The sequence below is a fragment of the Schistocerca piceifrons genome, chromosome X, assembly GCF_021461385.2.
Source record: "Schistocerca piceifrons isolate TAMUIC-IGC-003096 chromosome X, iqSchPice1.1, whole genome shotgun sequence".
NCBI lineage: Eukaryota > Metazoa > Arthropoda > Insecta > Orthoptera > Acrididae > Schistocerca > Schistocerca piceifrons.
This window is the reverse complement of record NC_060149.1, coordinates 124635006-124655063: the sequence shown is the minus strand read 5'-3', so window position 1 is coordinate 124655063 and position 20058 is coordinate 124635006. Positions and strand designations below refer to the sequence as shown.

General features: G+C 37.2%; 1 protein-coding gene across 5 annotated transcripts in view; it reads left to right on the top strand.

Annotated features, from left to right (window-relative positions):
• Window positions 1–20058, top strand: part of LOC124721257 (formin-binding protein 1-like) — a 375448-nt gene that overhangs the window by 290005 nt on the left and 65385 nt on the right. For all 5 annotated transcript variants that reach the window (XM_047246130.1, XM_047246131.1, XM_047246132.1 and 2 more), the window contains exons 4-6: window positions 4754–4901; window positions 5060–5317; window positions 8263–8448. In XM_047246130.1, the coding sequence (XP_047102086.1) occupies window positions 4754–4901; window positions 5060–5317; window positions 8263–8448 (592 nt within the window). The remainder of the gene's footprint in view (window positions 1–4753; window positions 4902–5059; window positions 5318–8262; window positions 8449–20058) is intronic.

Here is a 20058-nt window from a genome sequence, read left to right as displayed (position 1 = left end):
GAAACATATCGTGAAGCGTCTTCATTTACTAGACACTTTAGGTCTCGTCGTCATGCAGGACCTTCAAGAATTATCGTTCCTTGAAATTTAAAGATGTAAACTTTCGCGTTCGCCCAGACTTTCTTTTCGACGTTAGTTACCGGAATAACAGTTCGATAGGGATTCAGGATTTCTTATTTGCTACACTACAAAAGTAGGTTGCACCGTGGTTATGTACGCGAGAGTGCAGAATCTTACGCCATCGCTTTACGAAACGGTGTGCGGGTACTTTGAAACTGTTAAAAGTTGACTCCTGCGAAGTTATTGTTGTTATTTGTATGCAGCGGTACGAACTGTGTTTGCCAGCTCTTGAAATGCCAGAAACAGATAATTTAGTAAGCGGATATTCTTCTCTGTTCACAGAAGTGCTAAGGTAAAGTGTTGTCACGAAAACCGTCGGATACACGATAAAAGCTAGAAAACTGCACACGGCATATGAGGTCGAACGACACAAGCCTTTCGGAACATCTCTTGAAGGACGTGCCGTAACGGTATCATTGGCAGGACAGGACAGACTTCGACCAAAATCCGTGTAGCCTTTTTTAAGTACCACCAGCTAACTCCCTATCGTTCTAGGCAAATAATGAATGTACAACGAAACACCAGCCAAAGTCGCAATTTACACTTTTTTTATTTACTCGATGATTAGTTTCGGGTCGGACTCATTTTTAAATCATCGTAACAGATAGTCAAAATGGTACGATTTGAAAATGGATCTCTGCCCGAATCTAGTAATCGAGTAAATAAAAAAGGGAAATTTGCAACTTTGGCTGGGTTTTCGTTCTTCTAATTAACAGAAGTTGCTGACTTGCAATTATTCCAGCATGCTGGAAGTTCGTAAATAATGAATGATTGTTTTTAAAAAACTACATGGTTCATTTTCCCTCTAATTTTTGGAACTGACCAGGTACTTCCGTCTTTAGCGACCTCATTGCCGTCGAGCTAGCGAGGCGGCACTGTCTTATGCTGTGCTCTTACTTGGAAGGAGCGGTTTTCGAATCCCTTAGTCTCCACCAAGGTTTAGGTTTTATGTGGTTTCCCTGAATCCGTTCAGACAAATGATCTGATAGTGCCTTTTGAGTTGGCCATGGCTGATTTTCGTATCTGTACTTCGCCAGTGTACCTAGTGTACAAAAGGGTATACCTCCCGTTACGTCCTTGACTCCCCCTGATATTTGAACTGTCTTGTCATGCCAGCTACGGAGGTGACTTATGGTCTGCCATGGACTCCTAAACACAGTGCAGCTTGGCATTGTACTCATTAACAAATAGTTGCCACATGATAAAAAAGTGACAAGTGACAGAAAAAATCCAAAGAGCAATTGAAGATTTAATTCTGAACCTTTGGAATTGTAGTTAAACTCGTGCCCACGTAGCCACATCAACGAACTGTAAATCATAATGATGAGTACAAAATCAAGGAAGTTCTTTAATTTGTTCTTTGTTTTCTACAATAGTCTTCAGAAGTCAGGAATGAACTTCTAAGGTCAAAATTTTATTAGCTGTAATGTGTGCTAACATTAGCTAACATTCTTGTGTACCGTCACTGTTCTTGGAAATATAATCCTAGATGTTTGACCAACTATCACATTCTGTAAATGCTTAATGCTGTAGACATTTTATACTAAAGTGTGAAGCAGCTGTTCATCTTTATGGTATCCACCACAGTGACAAGAATGCAATTCAGATTCACTGAGACAGCTGTATATAGTATAATATAATGTAATACCTCCACATAGGTACATATATTACTCCTAGCAGAAGGGCAGTTGAATGTGAGTTTGAAGAGAGAATGTACAATTATACACATATTTTTGTGTGATATAATTTTCAAATTATTAGGCAATGAAATTGCCAGTATAGCATCATTGTTTAATGACAACATAAAATATTGTTGTTTTTGGTGACCCAGTTACTGAAGTGTATGAAATATAGTAAGATCATGGAGCAACTCCAAAACTAAAGACATACATTATTTCTTTAATTTCATTCTAAAAAGTAAGAGATACTATATGCATTCCACTGTCTTACCTTGTGCACTTTTCCAGTCACTCACACTCACATCAGTGGAATTCTTCATTAGGGGAACTGTGCTGGGGAAAAATAATTTTTCGTGTGGCAGTAGAAAGCAATTAGACGTAATTTTGATTCAAGTAATTTAACTTCATGCAGACAATACTTCGTTGATCATAAATACATACAGTTTGCAAACTATATATACTCAAAATACAGTACTTACGTCAAACAGAATGTCTGCATGTATGAAACTAGATCAAATGTGCACTCATTTACAGCCAGGAACAGGAAACCTCTGGGCATTTCTTGGACTACATTAAGTAAAGTAAACAAAAATAATTTCGTACATTTTGGAAAAATATTTTTCGATATTGTACCACATGATGGAAGGGAGCTGTATGGAAATAAATTTAAAGTGATGGTAGAGTCATGGTTGAAAGGAGAAACATTCTATAACACAATTGACTTTATAGGTAGTGAAAAAAGGTATATGTTTTATTATAAATGTGACTGTGAACACACAAAGTTGGAACCTGAATGCATACAAGTTAATTGGTAGCTATCACCAAATCCCATAGACTCTCAGGCATAATAGAGTACTTCTCTGTCCTTAGTGCCAGTGTGCACCTTCATTCACTGACAAACATCACATCATTTTAATATCCATTTGACTGTGAAGAAAAAGTGTTCAGAATAATGATCCTTCCTCATACATGCTGCACACTTCTTAGTATCATAATGGGCATACACTGTATGATTGTGCCAAACTAGTTGTTCCACCCACTTTGGAGGGATGCACAATTGCCAGTCTCCGGTTCCTCTCAAAGTTCTTCAGAATGAGATACCCTGCTAGACCAACTGGTATCCTTTCCAACTATCCTTGGAATATTCTTCCAACTATCTCCTCTTTACCTAGGGCCCATATGTCATCCAAATCCTGCTCAGCTGCTAAGTTCCTACTCCAAGTTTGCCTTCCTGTCATATACTGAGCATTTTTGAGAAATAATAAAAGGACATTTCTTTGCTCTTTGCACAGGCTTCCTTCATTTTCCATTCTTACAGGTAACCATGATAAGGTGTCAGCCAAATTATTTTCACATCCTTTCCTATACCAAATCTCAAAAGGATATTCCTGTAAATAGAGTGCTCATCAGACCAACTGTGGTTGAAGAAAGCAAAAGATTAAAGTCCCACTCAACTCTAATCTGACATGATGTTTTAAATACTATTTCTATGGTTATGGGCATTTCTTTTATGTGAGATTAAGGCAAAAAGTCTTTTAAAGACACACAAAAAAAATGCTCAGATGTGATAATGTAATTATGTGCCATAGCAACATTTAACTGAATCCTTTTCATAATTACAAGGGGATGTATCTATTACTTTCCTGTGTACATGCACTTACAACATTTTGGTACATCTCGGATGTACAAGACAAGGTTACAGGATCTAGTCCAGGTATAGTTCACTGTTGTAATCAGTCAGGAAGTTTCAAAACAATGTACACCATGCTTCAGAATGAGTCTCAGACTGAAAACATATGACGCACATCATCTCAAAAATTGATGTTTCACCTATATTGATATTTTAGATTGGTTTTTGTTACCTTTGCTCCATTCACTAGGTAATTTAGTACCAGTTCTTTTGTACATTTTTGTTGTCCCACTTTATTTCTGTCATTTGAGTCACACACATCCAAACAAGTTGTCTTTGGTGTGTAGAAGACCATGTGCAAATTTACCACTATTGTAATTTCCACCTGTTTTCTCCATTATATGTGTATAATAATGACGCAAAGTCGTCAGTGACATCTGATGGCAGAGAAGAGTGTAATTTAATGTTTGTTTGTGCCAGAATGTAGACAAAAAATTAAGTCAAAACATTTATACTGCACCTCATGGCATCTACAGTACATCTACATACCACCACACAATGCATGGCAGAATGTACTGTGTACCAAGTGCTAGTGACTTCCTTTCCTGTTCCACTTGAAGATGGAGAAAGGGAAAAATGGCTGACTGTATGCTTCAGTATGAGCCCAAATTTCCCTTATCTGGTTTCCATGATCCTTACGTCAAATGTACATTGATGGCAGTAGAATGTTTCTGCAATCAGGCGCACAATCTGGTTTTCTAAATTTTCTCACTAGTGTAGTTTTCCCTCCAGGGAATCCCATTTCAGTTCACGTAGCATTTCCATAAAACTCAGATGCTAGCTGAATGCACCTGAAACAAATCTAGCAGCATGCCTTTAAAATGCTTCATTTATTGATATTGTAATAGGTAACTGGATATGGATGGTAGAACTAATTTACCACCAATCATTTTCTTCTTTACTTTCTTTGGATTTATATGAAAATAACTCGGGACATAGCAGATGACCCATTACTTGGAAATTTAAAGGTGCCATAAATCACTGAACCCATAAAGCAGTTACATCTAAATATGTCAAATTCCTGCATTCAGTCTCTAATCAGAGAATATTTGTTTATGTTGGAGTTCTGTGATATGGTGCAGATTATTGATAATTAATTAACGTTTGCCTGAAAATCGTGTGTAAAGTTCATTATCTGTAAAATCTTTGTACAGCTGTACTGTTATTAAAACTTGTCCAAAACACTTTGTTAATGTAGTTATTGATTTTACTCGTTTAAACAACACAGTGTTCAACAAAAACCTCATAACATAAACTTTTGTAGGTATAGCCCTTGCCGGGCATTCAAGCATGTGATGACAGAAGTTAATGACCTCGCAGGACAGCATGAAGTAATTGCGGAAAACCTCCAAGCGAATGTTATAAGGGAACTTAATATCCTAGTAAAAGATATAAAGGAAGAACGGAAAAAGGTATGTATGCAGCTTCAAATAATTTAAGAGAACTCGAAACTGTTGATGCAAGTTTCCATCATTGTTCTTGTAATGTAAGAACTGTCACATCACTATGTTACCCACAGTCTATTCGAGGGGAGGGTGCACCTAAAGCTTGTTTAATTTCTACTTTACAGCACCTACAGGATGGTGCACGTATGGTGCAGAATTTAAATACACAAATTTTAAGCCTTGATCGTGCAAAGAAGAATTATGAGAAGGCTTTCAAGGAAGCAGAGCGTGCATTAGAAAATTTTCAGCGTGCAGATGCAGACTACAATTTATCCAGAGCAGAGGTTGAGAAGCAGCGAATGAATATGGCAATCAAATCACAGCAGTGTGAAGAGACAAAGAACGAGTATGCAAATCAGCTGCAAAAAACTAATGAACTGCAGGTAACATACATATTTCTATGTCTTGTCAATTTATATGCAGTCAGCAACCCAGTACAAGCGATACCTCCACTTGGACAGCTGCCACCCTTTTCATATGAGGTAGTCCCTCTTACACACCCTGCCAACATGTAAATACAGTCCGTCTCTAGATATGCTTAATTCTTTGCAGACAAGAACTACTATTCTAACCTTGTCCAGAATTAGGTTTCATATTTTCTAATATTCAAAGTCCACGTCTTGACCAGCCACAAAAGAGTGCTACCATATCACAGTATATCATATAGAACTAGAAGAATGAAATCATGTTCTCTGCCAGGATGTCAACTAGATCCATTTGTGCTCTGAAACGTTAATATCCTCCCAGAGAAGCCTCTGTGTACATCAAAATAGCTTCACTAGCTTTAGTCATATGCAAGTTTCTTTGTTCATGACATGATGAATGCTGAATGTGTTGAGTGTGTCTGACTGCGGTAGTAAAGATGTTATAACAAGTTTCTTGCTCACTTCCCTACATGCAGCAAGCAATAGTAAATTTTATTTCATTTCAGTTATTTTCAATGTGAAGTGCTTGTGTGCAGTGCCTTATGATGGAAAGGAAAGGCAAATTTAGCAGCATACAGAAAGATACTGAGCTAAGAATTCAAGGAAAGGCATATGTAACACACAAAGGGACAGCTCAGATAGAACCACCACAACATAATATCGATTGAAATTGTTAGAATTTAATTGTGTATTATGCAGCATAATGAAATAAAACAAAATATCATGTAATTTTGGGGTTCAAACTACATACTCCTCCCATCCTAACAAGTATTTGTTGGCTTTCATTGACCAACAAATTAAATGCTGAAAGAAGGGAGGACCTATTAGCCATGCTCAATTTTCTTGAAATGATATAATTTTATTTCTCATTGTGTCAATGATGTCAATACTGTATTCTTTGTTACCTTGGAAGTGAAACATGGCACTTACATCTTTACCTAAATTTTCATTTTTTTTTTTTCTGAACTTATAACCACTTTTCCAACACTACTTCTGTCAGAAGTTATAAATGCTATGAAGCTATCATTCCTTTGAATAAAATAATTTGTAATGTGAATCTGTTGTGGTTTTTTCTGTTTTTGTACAACTAGACATTTCAGCATTTACTGTTTCCAATATTTCCCATTTCAAGTCCACAATTCTTCTCACTTCCCCCAAAGTGTTACACTGCTGCTCAACTCGTACGGTATCCTTGACCTTCACTATGTCCTTCCTTCTCTCAGCCCCTGCCGCATGGGTCATATTTCTGTGGAAGACCCAAGTCCAAGACCTGTCTCATACATCTGCACATAACCACCATTTCAGTCAAACCACTGCCACTCATTACTTCATCAAAAGAAGAGTCAAATGTGTAGGTAGCCACAAGATATATCAGGTTTGCTGTATGAGTTTTTTTAACTACCATTTGTCCAGTTCCTCCCTGTCCCAACTCTACATACCCATTTGTTTCCCTGTCCTTATCCTCACAGTGCCTGCCTTCCTTGAAAAAGAAAACACCTCTCCAATCTTAGTTGGTTTCCTGGTTTGTGATTAGTGCTATGTCCCCCTATACATGTTATATTTGATCCTAGGTCATCAGTTTTTAAATAAATTGGTGTGTGTTAGGGATCACTGGGGTATCATTTAAGGTGTCTCTCCACAATTCCATGGGAGTTGCTAATATTATAGATGCATTCAGGGTTAGTATCACAGAGACATTCAGGGCTATGATGAAGCTCATAGGCACACAGTATGCTTTTTTCCCCCCTCTAATCATGTCTGTAGATTACCCAGTTCCACGCATGGGGGTAATAGATGATCATTTGATATCAGAAATATATGGTAGATATAATGTGTGTCAATACTAATAGAGAGTAGTATGGGTTTCATGTGACCTAGCTGACAGCCTTGGGTAACCTTGGCTAAACAGTGACTAGTTCTGGCCATTTCAGTGCTTTGGTCCTTACTATACTGATTCTTGGGAAGCACCACCTGCGTCTGGATCCCCATAGACATCTGGCTTGCGGCAAAGGCAGGTTGTTCAGTTCTCAGTACTGCCTGAGATGAAGAAATCTCCCCTGAAAATTAATGTCATAGGAAAAGATTTTGTTTTTTCATCATTTACCTCTAACCCAACTCCATTTGCTTTTTGAAATAGCTTTCTTGTCAGTATTTTCACGTCACCTACATTTTAAGAGATTAATGCTACATCATCTGCAGTGGGCGGTACCTTCATTTTTATTCCTATACTAATTTCCTCTTCTACTTCACTTGTTGCATCCAGTACTTCTTGTAGTATTACATTGAACAAGAGTGGTAATATTCCAGTTCCTTGCCCGACTCCTGTTTTTTTGTCAGAAGTCGTGGATATTCTCACTCATTTTCACCATCCCTTTTGACTCTTCGAGTTTAACAGTTACAATATTTGTAAACTACTTTGGTATTCAAAACATTGTTATTTCTCCCACAAATTTTATCTATTTATGCTATTGTAGGCTTTCTTAAAATCAACAAACAATATTGCCATTGTTTTCTTGCAGTCCCAATATTTTGGTATGACTTCTTTCAATACAAATATCAGATCAGTGGAAAGGGAAATATAGAATTAATAGTTCTAGCCAATGGCAGCAAACAAAAAGGATGTGGTTACTGACTGTTGCTTAAATTCTGCTTAAATTCAGTGGCATTGCAAGAAGCTATTCCCTGTACAGTTTTAAAATTAAGATTTATTTTTGCATTCTTTTACTTGCTTGCCACAGTTTGGCTTCACTTTGTTTTATGATTCTAAGGAGTTGCTTGTCATGTCATTTTTTACAGAATTCAGTATTTATTATATGAACATTTTGAGGTGTTTCTTTGTTAATCTCTAATTTGTTTCCCAATTTATTCTTGCATATAATCTCTCATTTCATTTTATGTTTCAGAATCAACATTACCATATCCTTATGCCAGATGTATTCCGACAGTTGCAAGAGCTGGATGAGAAACGCATTAAGAACATCAAAAGTTTCATGATACAGTCTGTAGACATAGAAAAAAATGTTTTTCCTATCATCATCAAATGTTTGGATGGGATTGTGAATGCTGCAGAACAAATCAATGAGAAAGAAGTAAGTATGACAGCATTGTTATTACTCTGTTGATACTGTAGAATTTGACAGATGTCATCAGTTGACCAGCTGTGAAATTAATTGTTTCTGCATTATACAAATGACTGCAAATCACACAGGAGCTGGACTACTACTCTATTATTTTGCAGGCATTAACTTAGGCAGTCAAAATGTCTGGGCTTGACTCTGAATGTATAGATCATTTGACTTATGGTAGTACTCTTTGTACAATTTGGTTTACTATGATTTTAATACCTACTCTCCCCACAAAAATACAGTCAGTCATTGACAAATAGGTCTTTTAGTGATGTATTAGTAGCTCAATTTGTACAAGGATTCTGTAAGCTTTCAGTAGTGATTTAATGAAGCAACCGTATGATCACTTGAAGTGATCCGAGTCAACAGTTGAAAACCTGAATTGTGATCTCTCTGTGAGGATTTAAATCCTATTCTTCCTGAATTACAATAAAAAAGATCAATTAAATGCACTTGATAACAAAATGTGAAGTTCATTCTTCTTTTGTTGTTGCATTTGACCATTCTTTGGTGTTGTCTCGTTCATGACTGACATCACTGAAACATTTGCTTCCCCTTGTGTTGTAAACTGAGTATATTCGACATGTTAGCAGAAATTGTTGTTGGCCTGAAATTCTATTTGAACACCACAGTTTTTTTATTAGCTGTGGTCTGTTTTTATAACTAGGTATTACACATTAAGTATTCCGCACAGTGATGAGAAGCCAATTTTACAAATAACAACATATATTGACTGTCACAAAACACAGATGGCTAGCACATAAATGTTCAAACAAACTAGGCAAGTATATTGCATGTGCAAAGAGAGCTGTTCATAACAGACAACAGATGTTACACAGTTGCTAAATAGTTCACATCCCCCCCCCCCCCCCCCCCCCCCACACACACACACACACACACACACACACACACACACACACACACACACACACTACCACCACCACCACACTCCTTTCCCTTCTCCACAACTTAACAACTCTGTCCATACTGCTAGGTTATAGGAAAAAAAGCCTTTAATAATCTTAAATACCCGTTAAAAGATGATAGACAAACCAAGATTATTCCACTTTCAGTAATCCCATATTAAAATACACTCTGCCTGACTGTACACAATTAACTAACATACTGAAAATCCTATTGCCCTTATTTATAGATCTATATTTACTGTCCATGTGTTTCAATTGACAATGCTCCCATATATATGGCAGGTATATCTTCTTTAAGAAGATTCTTCAACCACAAATCATCTGTTGTAATGGCTGCCAAAGCAAAATATTTTACTTTTGTTGATGTTAGTGAAACATATGCCTGCATCCTAGTAACGTAGCAGTCAGTATTTCCAAAATTCTGGAATATGTATTCTGTTTTAGATCTGTCTTCTTTGCTTCCCCAGTTTGAACCAACATAGTGGAGAAGAGCATTTGAATGTTGTCTTTTATAACACAGACCAGCATCAGTTATTCCTTTAATTTATCAAAGAATTCCTTTCAGATGTTTTCAATATTCTTAAAGGAAGTCATTTTCCTGTGTAGGCGGTTGTTTTATTGTGAAATAAACTTTATTTAATTATTTAAAAATTAGGTTATGTTGCCCCAAGGGCATCATCAAGCTACATTACAATAAAAAATTTCTTCTTACAGAATGTTGTAATATACACAGCTGTGTGGGTAAAAAGCAGTATATGATGGTGTAGGTAATAAGAGTTTCACACAACCATAGTATGTACGGTCACAACTATCACAGATGTGAAATACATACATAAAACAGAAAAAGTACAGTCCTTATGTGAGTTTTATCACCATACCAGCATACATAACACATTCAAATATGTTAGCACAACTATTAAAGTGGAAACACATGTAGCATGGTCACCATCTTAAAATAAAATAGGGTTGTTCTGCTAAATTAGTTGCCGTGTATCGTGTGTTTGCTATTTGCTAAATAATGAAATAAAGATATTATTTCAAAATGGAAGAACAAATTCCAGAGGAAAATGGTTTTCTTGAATAAATTTACAGTGATGGTGAACCCATACATTTGGTTTCTTTTGTCTTCATTTTTAAAAAAGAAAACGATCTCATCATTAAAACTGTCAATGAGGCTGACTTCCATTCGTGTCTTGCAGCCTTCACTCTCTAACAGTGAAAAGTTTAAGTTGGAATATCAACAATTTCATGAAACGAGAAATTGCCACTCAACATAGTGACAACATGTTGAGTTGCAGACAAGCACAATGCGCACACATGACCACCATCTCTGGCCAATCCAGGCAGAATTGTGGTGGCTGGAAATAGTGGTCATGTGAGTGTGAGGTGTGCTTTCTTTTGTGAATGGGTATGTGTGTTTTCCTTTCTGAAGAAGGCTTTGGCTGAAAGCTCAATTGTGTAACAATCTTTTTTTTTGTCCATTATAATTATCCGGGCTGTTATGCTGTGGTCGGTTGATGAATTTTGTCTCAATTCCCAACGTTTCGTCTGACTGCGGGAGACATCTTCAAGGGGGTCCGTAGGTCGATGGTAGGTCCAACACACCCACTTGGACCTTCCATCGACCTACGGACCCACTTGAAGATGTCTCCCGCAGTCTGAGACGAAACGTTTGGAATTGAGACAAAATTCATCAACCGACCACGGCATAACAGCCCGGATAATTATAATGGACACAATATTTCTGGCCGTGAAAGTCTAAATTTTAGAATCTTTTCTTTGTGCCTGTCTGCAACTCAGCATGTCATCTTTATGATCAGTAACAATCTAGACTTTTCCATCTTCCATATTTAATTGTCTAAATAAGGGCAGGATGTAAAAATGTTGACTAAGGAGCTGTTTCCCTTTGTTTGTCTGTATATTAATTACCAGGAAGAATTTTGATTCAACAATATGTCATTCAAAATTTTTCTTTCAATTTATTCTTCATATCTATGAGTTTGTTTTTATCATTCCTCTCAAGTAGAATATCAGCAACACGTTGTAGTAGATAAATATTAGTCATCAAAGCTTCCATCATAGAGAACTCTGTCAATTACACATTTGACAATTTTACGGAGAAAACTTGTCATAAACAATCTGAAGTCCCAAGCTCCTGGTTCCTGCTTCAGTCCATACAAAGTGGTATTAAGTTTGCATACAAGATCTTTCTTTAAAATTACATTTTGAGAAAGTGTCATATAAATTTCTTCAGTTCTCTGTATAGATGTGCATTCCGTGTATGGCCATAAGGAGGTCATGTTCATTCATCACAGTGAGAAACACCCTCAGTGTAATAAGTCGAGCAGTGGAGTGTAAATCTCCTCACAAGTCATACACTGTAAATTGTGCATAATATTTTGTAAGTAAACATGTATTATACATTCCAATATTTCCACATGACTTACATTGGAACACCCATTTGCTATCAATGGTTATTTTTATTTGCAAGAACTGGTATGTGGATCCATATTCCAATGGATTAAAGAGAATATTACTTTACACTGTTGTACTGTTTTCATCCATCCTTCTTAATGTCAATTCTCACATCTTCAAGATGATTCTACATTCAGTATAAAACTGCATAGTTGTCCACATATTTAGGTCATCTTATTGTTCTTTTACATAATTGTAGCAGTTCTATTTTTCTTATTTTTTTTGAAGTTAGGTACTGGAGGTTGCATTTGTAAGTTTTTTTCCCACCCCATTCCTTTGGGATTAGTTTCACTCTTATGTCCCTAAAGGGCTACTTCTTTCTGTATTGTCTTGTGTATTCAGATTTCTTAGATAACAATTTGTCACTTTTCCCACCTTTCAATAGAAATTTATCTTCTTCAGAATTGCCATTTACTACAAAAGATGCTTCCTGTTATTCAGGCATTTGGGCATTGCTTGTTATTATGCAACTATGCAGTGCACCAAAGCACACAGCTCTTTTTCCATATTTGATTTCAGTTTATGCCCTAGCATTACTAGAATTTCTCCATTCGAAGCTGAAGTAGGTTGTGGTTGTTGTTGTTGTTGTTGTTGTTGTTGTTGTTGTTGTCTTCAGTCTGAATACTGGTTTGATGCAGCTCCCCATGCTGGCCTACCCTGTGTAAGAGCCTTCATCTTTGAGTAACTACCGAGACCTACATCCAACTGAATCTACTTACTGTCTTTATATCTAGGTCTACCTCTACAATTTTTACCCTCCACATTTCCCTCAAATACCAAATTGACAATTCCTTGATGCCTTATAATTTGTCCTTGTTGTCAAGTTGTGCCATAAATTTCTTCTCTCCCCAGTTTGATTTAGTACCTCCTCATTAGTTACGTGATCCACTCACATAATCTTTAGCATTCTTGTACAGCACCACATTTCAAAAGTGTCTATTCTCTTCTTGTGTGAAATGCGTATTGTACATGTTTCACTTTTGTGCAAGCCTACACCTCAATTTATATTACATGTTAACAAATCTCTCTTTTTCAGAAATGCTTTCCTTGCTGCAGCCAGTCTGCATTTTACATCCTCTCTACTTCAACCATCTTCAGTTATTTTGGTGCTCAAATAGCAAAACTCATTTTCCACTTGTCTCATTTTGTGATCTAATTCCCTCATCACCCCATTTAACCAGACTACATTCCATTACCTTTGTTTTACTGCTGTTGATGTTCATCTTTTAATGTTGTAAGACAATATCTGTTCTGATCAACTGCTCCTCTGTTTCCTTTTCTGTCTCTGCAAGAATTAAAATTCCATCGGCAAACCTCAAGGTCTTTATTTATTCTCCCTAAACTTCAGCCCCCTTTCTAAATTTATTCTTGGTTCCCTTTACCACTTCTTCAGTGTACAGATTGAATAACTTCGGGAATATGCTACAATCCTGTCTCACTCCCTTTCCAATTACTGCTATCCATTCATGTTCTTTGACGTATAACTGCTGTGTGGTTTCTGTACAAGCTGTAAATAGTCTTTTACTCCCTATATTTTATCCCTAATACATTCAGAATTTCAAAGCGTATAATATCCCAGTCCACATTGTCAAAAACTTTCTCTAAATCTACAAATGGTATAACTGGATATAACTGTAGGATTGCCTTTCGTCAACCTTTCTTCTAAGATAGAGTATGGGGTCAGTATTGCCTTGTGTGTTCCTACATTTAACTGGAACCCAATTTAATCTTTCCTGAGGTCATTATCCATTAAATAATTGTTGTTAATATTTTGCAAACATGGATTGTTAAACTGATAGTTCAATAATATTCACACCTGTCAGCACCTACTTTTTATGGAATTGGAATTTTTTTCAGTATGAGGGCATTTTGCTTGTCTCTTACACACCAGGTGGAATAGTTTAGTCATGGCTGGCTCTCCGAAGGATCTCAATAACTTTAAGGGAATGTCTACTACCCAGAGGTCTTGTTTCAACTTGGATCTTTCAGTGCTCCATCAAAGTCTCCTCCCAGTAGCATAGCTTCCATCCCTTATTCATCTGTTTCCTGTTGTCTTTCTGTCATATTGCCTTCAATTTCATTTCCCTTGTAGAGCCGCTCTGTACAAAGTCTGCCAGAAAAATGTATACTCGCTTTAAGGAACAAAAAGTATTACTTATGTGTTTATTTTACATTTAATAATTGATCACACATGTTGTACAACACTCAGTTTTGCACATGGTTACTTTAAATGTTCAAAATGTTCACTGTTGGTGGCTATACTCATAACAGAACGACGAGTGGTCATCACAACTATGTCAGTCAGTGTTACAGTGGAGATCGCTGCACGTCACTGTAATCTCCTGGTGAAGTTCCTCCAGTGTGCATGACTTACGTAGATAGATGTTATATTTCACAGTTCCCCGCAAGTAAAAGTCCATATGTGTTAGATCTGGTGACCGTGGAGGGAACTCAATGGGCCCTCTTTGTCAAATCTAATGCCCCGGAAAATTGTCTTGCAGGAAAGCTCATACAGCTAGGTGGTAGTATGGTGGCGCCCTCTCCTGTTGGTAGAAGACCTCTTCATCAGCTCCATAAAGCACACGTATACCCGGCAAAATTGATGTGCGTAACATTTCCAGGTACACTTCTCCAGTGAAGAAAAAGGGTCCTACTAAGCCTTTAGATGATAGTCCACACCACACTTGAACCTCTGGTAGATTGACCACTTTATCCACATAAACATGTGGATTTTCCAGTGCCCAGTGTGCACTGTTATGCCGATCAAGTTTAAATTGTGCCTTGCCACTCCACACTACCTTCATCACAAATTGTTTGCCATCAGTTACCATTTACCGATACCATTCACAATATTGCATTCGGCGATCAGGATTGTCATCATTAATCACATACACTAATCATAGAATGTAAACTTTCCACTCTGCAGCTTTCAGAATTCTTCGTACGCTTGTTATGCTAACCCCCACTTCATGTGCACATTGCGTAGCGGACTTCTGTGGAGAATTAACAAATGTTTCAACCCGAGAGTCGATGAAGCAGGACTTGTAGCTGTGCGCTGTCTTCCTGATCTTCCTTTGTGAATATCACAAATCATTCCATGCAATTCAAACTTGTCAGTGATGCGTTTAATTGTTAGGCAGGTTGGCTGTTCTGTTTCAAACTCCCACCTCCACTGACGTTGCAATTCAACTGCAATATCAAACTTGAAAAACCACTGCACAATACATTTTCGTTGCTCGAATGTCAAGCATGCCCTAGCCATGTTGTTTTCTCAATACTGAGATGTAAGTACTAACATCATACAACATACTTGTAACTCAAATCGAACAACAATATCAGTATCTAGATAGAGCCTGACAAAGAGTTAGACAGTTTTCTGTCAGACTCTGTATATACCTTCCACCTTTCAGCTTTCCCATCTTTGCTTGGTACTGGTTTTACATCTGAGCTCCTGATATTTCTACAGCTGCTTCCCGTTGCACTAAAAGTCTCTTTAATCTTCCTGTAGGTGCTGTCAAATTTTCCTCCGGTCCAACAAGCTTCTGCAGCCTTACATTTATCCTGTAGCCATTCCTGCTTAGCCATTTTGCACTTTATGCCAATCTTTTTTTTAGTCATCTGTATTCCCTTTCACCTGCTTCATTTGCTGCATTTTTTAATATTTTTTCTTTACATCAGTTCAGTTCAGTGTCTTCTGTGAGAACCAAGGAATTCTGCTGGGTTTAGTAGTCTTACATATTTGGTTGTCTGCTGCCTTCATTATTTCATCTTTCAGAGCTAATCATTTGTCTTCTATTCTATTGCTTTGCCTTGTTTTAGTCCAGTGTTGTCTTATGCTCTGAAACTCTCAATAATCTCGGGTTCTTTCAACTTGTCCATGTCCCATGCCTCAGTTTCGTACCTTGTCATAAAATCTTCAGTTTCAACTTACAGTTCATAACCAATAAAATATGGACGGAGTCCACATTCACCCCAGAAATGTCTTGCAGTTGAAAATCTGGTTTCAAAATCTCTGTCCTAGTAGCATTATGTAATTAATTTGAAACTTTCCAGTATCTCAAAGTATCTTACATGTATACAGCCTTCTGTCGTGATTCTTAAACCAGGTGTTAGCATTGGTTAAATTATGCTTCATGCAAAATCTGCCAGATGGCTTCCTCTTTCATTTCTTTCCCTCAGTCAGTGTTATCGTACTATTTTTCCATGTCTTCCTTTTCCTACTATTAAATTCAAGTCTCCCAATGTGCCATTAAATTTTTGTCTGCTTTAACTGTCTGAATAATTTCCTTCACATCATTATTCATGCTTTCAACCTCTTCATTATCTGCTGAATTAGTTGGTACTGAATTGTACTACTTGTAGTACTGTGTTCAGTGTTGACCTTGCGTCTAATGTGATTATGATAATGTGTTCACTTTGCTGTTCTTAGTAGCTTACATTCCAATTTTCTTATTCAGTACTAAGCCTACTCCTCCATTATCTGTATTTGATTTTGTGTTGATAACCCTGTACTGAATTGATCAGAAGGTGTGTTCTTCCTATCACCACACTTCACTAATTACCACTTTATCTAATTTTAACTTATCCATGTTCCATTTTAAATTCTCTAACATGTTTACCCAATTAAGGGATCTAACAGGCACACTCTGCATTGTAGAATGTCAGTTTTGTTACTCCTAATTACGATGACCTTGTATTTCCTGCCCAGAGATCCAAATAGGGGACATTTCACCTCCAGAATATTTTACCGAGAGGATGCCATCATCATTTAATCATACAGAAGAGCAACATTCTCTCGGGAAAAATAATGGCTGTGATTGCCCCTTTCTTCAGCCATTTGCAGTATCAGCACAGCAAGGCCATGTAGGCTAATGTTACAAGGCAAGGCCTTGTCACTCAGTCATCCCTGCAGCTACTGAAAAGGCTGATGCCCCTCTTCAGGAACCACCTATTTGTTTGCCCTCTCCACAGAGACCCCTGTGTTGTGGTTGCTACTACGATACAGCTACCTGTATCTTTGAGGCACTCAAGCCATCCCATGCCACCGCAACAAGGTCCATGGTTCATAGGGGGAAAGTAGGGTGTAAGTACTTGTAACACAACTGTCATGACAACTTCTGACTGGAACTGCTTTTTCTTGTATTGTTTACATAATTTAACTGTAAATATTTTCACAGACAATGTTACATTTAAATCTGGTGATTTTCATATTAGAATGAGCAGTAACCATGTCATAGATTACTTTAAAATAATGAAAGCATTTTGTCTCTGAAGAGTATAAGCTGCTGTTAAGTGAGTTTAATCATCAGCGCAAATCACTACATATATCCATAAAAAGACACCAGTGTTACAGGGCAAGCACATCATTGTGTGTCAGTTAAGGTGGCCGTTTACAGGAAACAAAACACTGAGAGTTAGTTAACTGTGTTTCTTCTCCTTCTAAGTTTCTCAAACATCTATTTATAAGTTTTGAAAACTTAATATTGTACAGCCCATACACACATTTTGCAAGTTCAAATTTCCAATGTATGTAAGCCTCAGGTGTTTATCACTGCCTGAAATACAAGGAATCAACATAGCACTGATTCGTTTCAGCATGGGAGTATACAATTCTGAGTCTCTTTTTGTAATTTCATCCACTTCTTGAATAGAATCTTTTAAATTATGGGCGACACACAAGCAGTTACTCCTGTGAAAACTAAGCGATGCAGGATGGTGTACAGTCCTCTAGAGTTCACTTCCTACTTTTGCCGAAAACATGGTTTGTAGGTGGCTAACTTTGATGTCACCTGAGGCACATGGTATGCCGGCATTTGACTGATGTGGACAGATTGATAGCTTGGTACAAAGTGTCTCCTCCTCACTACATCTCTGGCCGTACTTATATATGGACGTAATGGACCGCTGAATGGAACATCTGCTATCATCTGCTCTAGGCACAGAGAGCAGCATCTAAATGGCCCCTTTCTCTGTCATTTAACAGTTTACAGTCTTCTTAATTTTTTATTTGAATGAAATTAAGTTGGCTTTAGTTACAAAGTTTTAGGACGACTGCATTTAAACTTTGCTAGTTAGACTTTTTAGACTGGAATATGACCTCTGAACTTCCTCTTTAAGTAAGAATCCGTACAATGATTGTTATTTACAACAAAGTCTCGAAACTTGGTACAGCTGTATTATTTAATGAATATAATAAAGTGCTGCAGTTAGAACTTCCTATTAACAAATACAAATGATACTTAATCTATTACGAATAGTGACATTTTAGTTCCAAATTTAGTTTTTAGTAAATTACTTGCACACTAATAGAGGTAGCTTATTGGTATTGCATGTTTAGTGGTTTTATGTCAAACTGAGGCTACAATATGAACTTTCATCTTTCTGGGTCTAATATTTAGCACTTTCAATTTTTCGTGAAAACACCAATTTTGACCAAAATATTGCTCCGATCAAGTTGAGACTTGTAACTTTTGATTGTGACTTACATTTGCACAGTCTGAACAATTTTAGCTCTCTAGCTTTTTTATTTAGTGCCTTTTTTTCTTAAAATAATACATTTAGCAAAACGTATTCATGAGACCATTCTGAGATTTCAAAATGTTAAGATTAATATATTGAAGCATACACTGGCAAAGTTTGGAAAAGTTATTTTAATTTTTAATGTCATTCTTCGATTATGATGCAGTCTTTTGCGTGCTATGCACAGGCATGTTATGACGACGTGGTGCTGGTAGTAGCGACCTGGGGCAAGTCCCAGCGCACTCGCTCACCTCTGTGTGTCTCACAATGATACAGCGCTTCTTTCGCCACACTGTCTGAAGTTGTAGGACTGGACCAAGTGATGCTTTGAAATGTATTTTCCAGCTCCACAAAATAAATTTTGTCAACTGTTCCCCATCAGGAACCGTAAAGAATACTGTAAACTACACAACAGAATAAAAATAGGCAGAGAGAAGCATGGTACACTCCCAAGCTGGGAAAACATAAAGTGTGTTGTTTTGCCGCTAAATGACCAAGTTAAAACAGCAACAGATACCAGGGCCAAAGATACGTTTCATTGCTATTATCTGAAAGCTAAAATAATCTACAGGAAGGAAGTAAAGGTTGCCAAGGAGGCATATAATGTTAGGTTTATTTGTGAAGTTCCCAACCCATGCAAAGTGGCCTGGGAACTGGTTAACGAACACAAATAAAGACCCCCTGCCCATGTAAATCCTTGCAGCTCTGATGATTTTAACAAATATTTTGTTGATGTTGTTGGGAATAATGTAGCTGAAGTGCAAGATTTAGAAATTGCTTTTACAAGCAATATAAGCATTAGCAGTAGTAGCACCTTAACCACAGAAGACAACCACCTCATCCTGGATAACGAACATGAATTTAGAAGAGGCGAATCTGTATTTACTGCAATGCTTGATGTAACAACAAAAATAATTTGAAGTATTTGGAAAAAAAGAACAACTGCATGACTTCTTTGTAATCTAGGCAAGACACAGGTGGCAGTGTGTTTGTATCCAAGGAACATCATCTCACGAAATGGAAATGCAAGGTACTACAGGGCTCCGTACTTGACCCTCTGCCCTTTTTAATATTTGACAATGGCTTTAGTTGTGATGGTCATACCCTGCTCTTTGCAGATGATACAGCATTAATGACTCATGGTAGAAATTCAGCTTAGTCACTGAAGGCTGCTGAAATTTTATCTGAAGTAGCCAAAAAGTGGTTCAAAGCAAACAAAATGAAATTAAATGATGATAAAACTCAGAAAATACTACAAAGCCTTGGTGACTGTGGATGTATAGCAGATGTTGATGGTGTCGGACTCCTGGAAATCACAAATGAAAATGTGGACCGAATACACTGCTCATGTGTGGTCTAAGCTCTCAAGAGTAATTCATCTCCCCCAGGAAGCTCAGATGTGTGATAACAGATCAGTACTTCATCACAATATATTATGCACTGCCTCACAGCAAGCCCGACGATGTTCAACAAATTACCACTGGATGTTCGAACATTAACAATAAGGGTGTTCAGAGCCAGACTGATGCGTGTGCTCAAGCAACAATTTCTATGTTCTGTAAATGAATTTTTATCTACAAGTGGAATTGTGGACTGATCAACATCACACGTGAAACCACAAACTGGAAACATTTAAGAACTGTAAATTGTTTTT